Source organism: Pteropus medius, unplaced genomic scaffold, assembly GCF_902729225.1.
Source record: "Pteropus medius unplaced genomic scaffold, Ma_sr-lr_union100, whole genome shotgun sequence".
Taxonomy (NCBI): domain Eukaryota; kingdom Metazoa; phylum Chordata; class Mammalia; order Chiroptera; family Pteropodidae; genus Pteropus; species Pteropus medius.
In genome coordinates, this window is record NW_024346667.1 from 9,569,734 (window position 1) to 9,577,471 (window position 7,738).

General features: G+C 46.1%; 1 protein-coding gene across 2 annotated transcripts in view; it reads right to left on the reverse strand.

Annotated features, from left to right (window-relative positions):
- The window catches only part of ARHGAP10 (Rho GTPase activating protein 10), a 240,582-nt gene extending 236,977 nt beyond the window's left edge, over positions 1-3,605 (reverse strand). Inside the window, exon 1 of one of the 2 annotated variants that reach the window (XM_039876000.1) lies at positions 3,194-3,605. In XM_039876000.1, coding sequence (XP_039731934.1) covers positions 3,194-3,347 — 154 coding nt within the window. In that variant the 5' untranslated portion in view covers positions 3,348-3,605. The remainder of the gene's footprint in view (positions 1-3,193) is intronic. The other variant, XM_039875999.1, reaches the window with a different exon arrangement.
- Positions 3,606-7,738: the final 4,133 nt, after the last annotated feature.

The following is a 7,738-nucleotide window of genomic DNA, read 5'->3' on the forward strand; positions in this document are numbered from 1 at the left end:
ACTCCCACTGCTATCTCCACCCTACACATAGATGTTTCAACCATCTCTTTCCCATTATGTCTGGCTTCTGCTGAAAAACCTTCGGCGATTCTCCACAGGATAAAGTCCTCATTCCCAACCGTGCTTTTATGGTCCTCCATAATCTGAAACTGACCTTCCTGTTCATCTCATTCTACTCCCTGAAATGAAATATCCATTCCAGCCAAACTGGTCTCCTCATCGTCCTCAAACATTGTGGTGTTCTTGTTTCTTCTGAGCCATTCAATTTGACATGGATCTATTCCTTACTTAAAACACGAATGAATTCCCAAACTTCCCGCAAACCTTCTCCGTTAAAACCTACAACCAACTCTTGTTCCTGGCAAAGTAAGAATTCTCACTTGTCACTGAACTGTTAACCTTGTAACACTCATGTCTGTGTATCCTCTGTATCTTCAAGAATTCAACACAATGCAGAGGTATGTTCCCTAGATTGAACTTTATTCAACTTGACAACAATAAACTCAAAGATAAGTGCCTCTACCTTATCACCTCTTTTAAATCTCAATACCAATATTAAACAAATTATAGATGCTAAGTATTTTCTAACTGAACTTGGCAGTGAGTCTTCAGGTCATACAGAACTGCCTCTAACTTTTAAGTATTTATGGAAGATTCAAAGCATCAAGACATCAAAATTACATAAGTCCAACTAGTATTTAGCTCATGCAGGAGGCATCTTACAGGGCAATTAAAAATATTTCTATACTCAAACACAATTCTGAAAATACACAAAATGCCAGTTTTGCAAGACAATGTAAAGCACCTGAAAATGTTAGCAGTCTGTCCCAGCTGAGTGTTATTCTTGCCGCAGCTCCTCCCTCCACCTCATGTCCTTCCTGGATTTGACTTTCAGATGTAACAAAAAAGCTCAACTAGTTAGGCAAACTACTGACCTAGACTGCAATTTCAAATGACCTAATCAAGCTATTGCCAAACACTACAGAATCTTACTAATGCCTTAGAAGTAGGACAAGAGAAAATGGACACAAAAGAAATAAGTGACCTGCCCAACTGTCATGTAGCCAGGCCTTAACAGTGAAGGCAAATTAAACTCAAACGTCTTAACTTAAATACAGCGCTCTTAATCTTTGATAGGAACTAGACGTAAACTTTATGGAGCAAGCTGAACAAAGTCAGTGTCTTTGTAACTTATCAAAAGCATGTAAACTAAAGCTGTGTTATTGTCGTCTTCTGGGGAGAAGTTTAATTAAACATAATAAAAAAAGACACTTTCTGGTTGCTCTTTTAAGCATTATAAATTATATTTCTTATGGTAAAGGACAAGAATCAAAAGGAATAAGATACCAATTTATAAATTCAAGATAGTCTACATTTTGGAGAGGAAGGCTGACAGCTGACCCCCCAGATGCTCTAGCTGCTGCTGGAACACCAGGCATGTGTCCTGTTTGGCAGAAGAGCTAATATTCAGTCACGTAAATAGCTTTCTACCAGTGGCCAAACTGGCTTTGCCATCTGTCTCACTCCACACCAAAGCCTCTCTCCTCAGCTACCTAGCTCCAGAGGGAGCTGCTATGGCCAGTAAGAGAGGATAACCCCCCACTCCCCAGCCAGTGATACTGGTTAACACCAAGCTACAGAAGGAAAGAGTCCTCTCCTTCAAGATCACTACACACATACCCACATGCCTTGCTCTTCTCACGTCCTCCTTTCCATTCTCACTCCTACATATTTACAGCCCGTCCCTGCTTCCCACCCAACACATACCCAATGCCAACGCACTGGAGAGATACTGACAAAATAAGCCCAGTAGTCGCATGTCCCAAACAATAATTCCTAATCCTCTTTTTTGTAACACCAAAGAGGTCTTAGAGCCAAAAGGAATCTTGGACATCATCCAGAGAAGGTGAGTGACATGCTTCCAAAATTACAAGATGGCTCACTAAATTCTTCTCATCAAAACTTATTTCAACTCATCCACTAAGTGAATATTTACTGTTCCAGGCACTGTGCTGGGTACTTGGGACAGTTTGTCCAGAGAGTTTAATGTTTCTTAATGCAAAGTGCAGGGGGTGGGGGGTGGGGGTGACCTAGAGTATTTTTTCCAGAGGTGATGTCTACAAACAAGTGTACAAGGACAAACTCAAAAAGCTAGGAATTACTGAACTGATAAACTAGGGAAAAGATAAAGACGCTAACAACACACACTTGGGAGGCTGGATACTGCCCCATCCCCTGTCTGCTGTATGGGGAGGTTTTTTTTAAGAGGGAACATGGGGCACTACAGGCATCTTCAAAATAGGCTATGGGTTACAGGTGTGGTCACAGCTTCTCAGTGGAGCTAATGCTTCCCCATTAACACCAACTCAAGTGTTCCCGAGCGAATTTTGTCCACCTCCCTCCTAGATTCTACTCAGATACCTACCTACCACCTACCACCTACCTACCCACCCACCCACACACACACACACACACACAAACACACACTCTTTCTGCTGTAGCCACTTCACTTCCGAGTTTTTTAAAAGATAAAGTAAGGGGAGAAAGGAATCCAGCATGATTGGGTGTAATTCTGTATCTGCTGGCTGCTGCGCTCCCTTGGGCCAGAGGGCAGGCCCTCTGCTACCCTTAAAAGCCCCAATGTTTGAGCCCCTCCTCACCGCGGGAGAAGGGAAGGAATGTGCAGAAAGCAGCACAACGCCAGGTGGACTTTCTGGTTTAGCTCAGTGATAGATCTGGGACAAGACTGCTTGCGAGGATTCAACACCCACGTTTTCAAAGAATTCCCAGGGAAGTTTTGAGAGATCAGGAGACAAAACTAGTAAAACTAATGTTTCTGCTTGGTACGGGCTATGAGAAGCTTCAGAGTGTAAAAAAAACCTGCCCTTGGGCGGTCTAGCGGGGAACGCCGGCACCGAGGGGCACCCGGCTGGGGGCGTCTGACCCGCGGGCAGCTCCCCCTTGCACCGCTCCTGGCTCCTGGCCGCAAAGGGGTAGGAGCGGGAAAGAAGATTCGCGACCGCCTGCCTGGGAGCCGGGGAGGGCTGAACCTGGGCCTCCAAGGTCCCGAATGAACCTCAAGGCTGTTCCTCCGGCTGCTGGCCCCGGGCACGGGACAGTCGGTCTCTGTCCAGGAGAGGCTCCTCCCCGCCCTGCCGCGCCGAAGCACGCCCGCGCCCAGGTCCCGGCTTACTCTTGGTTGCCGCAATGAGGTTCTTCCCGTCCTTGATGAGCTCTTTGATGAACTTGTTGGTCTTCTCGAGCTCCGCTTCGTGGGCGCGGATCCTCTCCCTGAACCACGGGCTGTCGAGGTAGCAGTCGCTGAACTCCAGGGGCTGCAGCCCCATGACTGCGGCGGTCCGCGCGCACGGCCGCCCGCCCGCCGCACGCGAGCGCCCGAGCCCGGCTGCGGGGCCGCGGCCAGGTGCGGGGCCGCGCGAACAGGAAGGCCCGGGGAAGCTAGCAGCCCGGGGCGCGCCCTGAGCGCGGCACGGACATGTCCCTCGGAGCCGGGTCTGGCCGCACAGAAGATCCCCACTCCCCGCAGCTCCGCCGAAGCTCCGGTGCCCGCGGCCCCGCCCCGCCGGCCCCCGCGCTGCAGACCCTCCCCAAAGCTCGAGGCCGCTCCGCCCAGGGCACCTCCCCGGCCCGCCCAGCGTTCCGCCGCTCGCCCCCTTCTTTTTCCTCCGCCTTCCTTCTTCCTCTCCACCCCTCCCTTCCCTTCCTTTCCCCGGACGCCTCTTCCTTTTCTTCCCCACGCGCCCTTGCCCCTCCTCTTCCTTCCGAGGATCCCTCGCTCTAGAGTTTCGTCCCGCGTCTCTTTTCCACCCCTGGGGCGTGTGCACCTCCTCTTTCTTTGGGGTCCCCTTTGGGTGACTCACTGTCGGCTCCTCTCGGCAGGGACAAGGAAGGGACATCTTAAGAGCAGCCTCTAATCCCGCTGCCGGGCGACAAAACTCAAGTTAGGGGAAATGACTGACTCATCTCATTTATCCAGGGACGGACCCAGAGCTGTGAATGGACTCGCACGCAGAGCTCTCTCTTTCCTTGTTCACGTTCCCTTAAAGTAAAATGCGTGTTAAATCTCCGCTTTAGACAAATGCTTACAAAGGCAGGGGGCGTTTCTTCGGAACCAGGCAGCATCTATGACTTTCTGCGTGTCCACACTGCACGACTTGGTGGGAGGGAGAGGGTGGCTAAACCACTGAAGAGTTGTTTCTGTTGCATTCAGCAGATTACATTAGCTTGGGTAGGTAAAGATGATCTAAAAATAACCCGGAAAACATGCCACGTTACGTGTGGTTTTCACCAGGTGAGTAACGATCAAAGAGAATGTCAGTGCACCTAGAAAAGTAAACTATTCCGTGTTCTGAAACAACGCAAATGTGTCCCCTAAAAAAGTTAAACCTTTTTAAATTATGGAAATGTATACCTAAAAAATAATTGTTAAAGTTTTCATAATGCCAACTATTATGCAATTATTATGTGCCAGGTACACACTAGGAACTCTATATACATTTTTATTTACAAGCTCACAACAGTTTACATACATGTTTACTAATGAAGTTAGCACCAAGAAACTTCAAAGTGATTCTTTAAAACATTCAGACTGGAGCTGGGTAATTAAGAATCTGTTTGGACAGCACGTTGTAGGAGTATAACCCTCAGGACCAAGTTAAATAAGCCTCCTACTCAATCAGCTCTTTTGTTACAAAACACGGTGAGTGCCTAACCCAAAGATAAACAGATAAACATTATAATTTCAATGTCAGTCCTCCAGAGCTTAAAATATTTTACAAACAACTTTTAGGTGTTGAAAGCTTCAGTCCCTACTAAAATCAGCAGGGGACTGGAGTCTAAAGAGAATAAAAGAGGCAAATAAAGAGAGAAAACACTCAAGAACAGAAGGGATGTAAACAGTGAGGGCCTGGCAAAACAGCCAAACACTGATAGGCATTCAATCCTCTGGGCAAAAACCTAAGCCTTTCCACAAAAAAAGGAATTGCTGAAACGCCCTCAAATTGTTGAATATGGAGTTAACACAGGAGCCAGTAACTCTATTCCCTAGGTAGATACCCAAAAGAGAAACCTAACTTTTCTTAGAAAGGATGATAGATTTTGAGCAGGAACCTAACAGTCTTTGCTACAGGCCGACACCTTTATGAGTGAGGTGTACCAATTATAAGTATGGCAAAATGTAAATGATACCATGAGAAGTAATACAAAATAAATCTTTGTCTTCCAAACTGTATTAGGCTGCTTTGACAAGTATGGAGGAGGGAAAATGCCAAAACAGCTTAAACAAAAAGTTACTGGACCGTATCACTGAAAACTTCCCTGGAGAGAGGCAGGGCAGGCTTCTGAAGGCTTATCACCACTCCAGCTTTAGTTCTGATTCTCTCAGCTCTGTCCCTCTTTTTTGCTACTGACTTCAGCCTCCAGAAAACTTCCTTCATGAGAATCCAGTGGCTTCAACACTTCCAGACTTACCTATAAACAATATGTCTTCCTGAGCTAAAAAGATGCTCCCCTATCACAACTACTTCCATCCAGGCATCAAACCAGTTTAAGAGACTGCCACTCCCTAACTCACTTAGACCTGGAGGCCTGTCTCTCCACTGATCACCGAGGCAAAGGTGCAGGTAATGCCAAGCAGTATGGGCCACTCAGAGGCCATTCTCTGTGCCGGGGGCGGGGTTAATCCACCAAGATATGAGGATGCTGCATAACGATTTCATGAACTAGTAATCTATAAAATATAATGGTGACAGCTGCACAACAATGTAGATATACTAAATACCACTGAACTGTACACTTAAAAATGGCTAAAATGGTAATTTTTGTCATGTGTATTTTATCACAATAAAAGAAACAAAGTATAATAAAGACCTCCCCATATATAATCATTATTAGCAGTTTGTAGTGCAACTTTCCTAAAATTATCACAAAATAGTAAGTGTGCAAATCTGTGTGACATTTTCATTACATCTTTATTTTTTAAACGATTCTTTTTCTTCACAGAACACTTATTCAGAGTTCCTGAACTAGCAATCTGGGTGCTGCACTTTGAGAAATCCTATGCTAAGGGCACTACACTGGATAAACTCTACTGAGAGTCAAGTCAGAATCTCTGTATGGTTAATTTTGTGTGTCAACTTGATTGAGCTAAGGGATGCCCAAAGAGCTGGTAAAACATTATTTCTGGCTGTGTGAGGATGTTTCTGACAGATATTAGCATATGAATCAGTAGACTGAATAAAGATCATCCTTACCATTGTAAGTAGGCATCATGCAATCCATTGAGGGCCTGAATAGATCAAAAAGGCAGAGGAAGGGCGAATTTCCTCACTTCTTGAGCCAGGAGATCCATCTTCTCCTGCCCTTGGGCATTGGTACTCCTAGTTCTCCGGCCCTTCAAACTTAGACTGGCACTTACATCATGGGCTTTCCTGGTTCTGCAGCTTGCAACTGATTATGGGACTTCTTGGCCTCCATAATTCCATGAGACAATTCCTATAGTAAATATCAATACATATCTCTCTCTCTCTCCTCTCTCTCTCTCTCCTCTCTCTCTCTCTCTCACACACACACACAGCACAGTTCATGTCCTCATTAAGTAATAGTCTCTAGTCTGAGAGAAAGAACGTACCAAATAATTACAAAAACAAACATTAAGAAAAGTCTGGCCTTTCCCTGCTGCGTAGTTGTACAGCAGCAGAGGCTCAGGTGCACTTGTGACTCAGCTCTACCTGTAACCCACCACCTTGACTGAGGAAAGCGCTGCAGCTGGAGGTGAGTGGTAGTTAATACTGCTTTAGGAGAGGTGCGAAAGACTGCCCTCACTCACGAGGGCCTAGCACGTGGAGTTTGAGAAACTGCCAAGGCCTTAAAGTGTCGAGCCCATCACTGTGTGCTTGCATCCAACTGTGATGAGCCTGTGTACTCAAGTGGGTGGAGGCCCTTTGTGCTGAATGCCAAATAGCCTAATTAAAGTTGATGACAACAAGAAACTAGGGGAATGGGTAGGCCTCTGTAAAACTGACAAAGAGGGAAAACCTGCACCCTGCTTGGTTGCAGCTGTGTGGTCGTTAAAGATTATGGCAAAGAGTCTCAGGCCAAGGATGTCACTAGAATACTTCTCCAAAAAATGAACAAATAAAAACCTGTTTCTTTTCTCAAAAAAAACAAAAAACAAAAAAAAAACATAGAAAATTAAATGCTGATAAATTCTAGGAAAGAGCTGTACATGGAGAGCTATAACAGGGGAATTGGTCCTAATCTGAGATGTCAATGAGGAAACTGACAGTTGGGCTGAGAGCTGCAGGATGAGGAATTAGTGGGGTAGAGGTGAAGTGGATGCAATGTGGAGAGCAAAGAAACATATCCTAAGGAAGCTTTGTTGAAGAACTTGTACGAGAAATTGAAAAAGGCCATGTGGCTGGAGCTCCGTGGGCTGACACACAGCCTGTGCAGAGGGAGCATGGGCCCACCCCATCTGCTTCTGCACCAGCCTTGCTTCTTTCCTTGAGAACACTGTGCCCAGGTTTCAGAACTCCTCCAGGGCCCCGACTGTTTCTAGAGAGAGCACACCTTTTCCAGCGCCCCAAGATACTGTAATTTAGAAGAGTCAGCAACCCCAAAGAGGTCGTAGAACCATTCCACTCACTAAAGGACCTTCAGTCCGCAAATACTGAGTACCTGAAGTAGGCGAGGCACTGGAGAGTTCTGCAAGGAATAC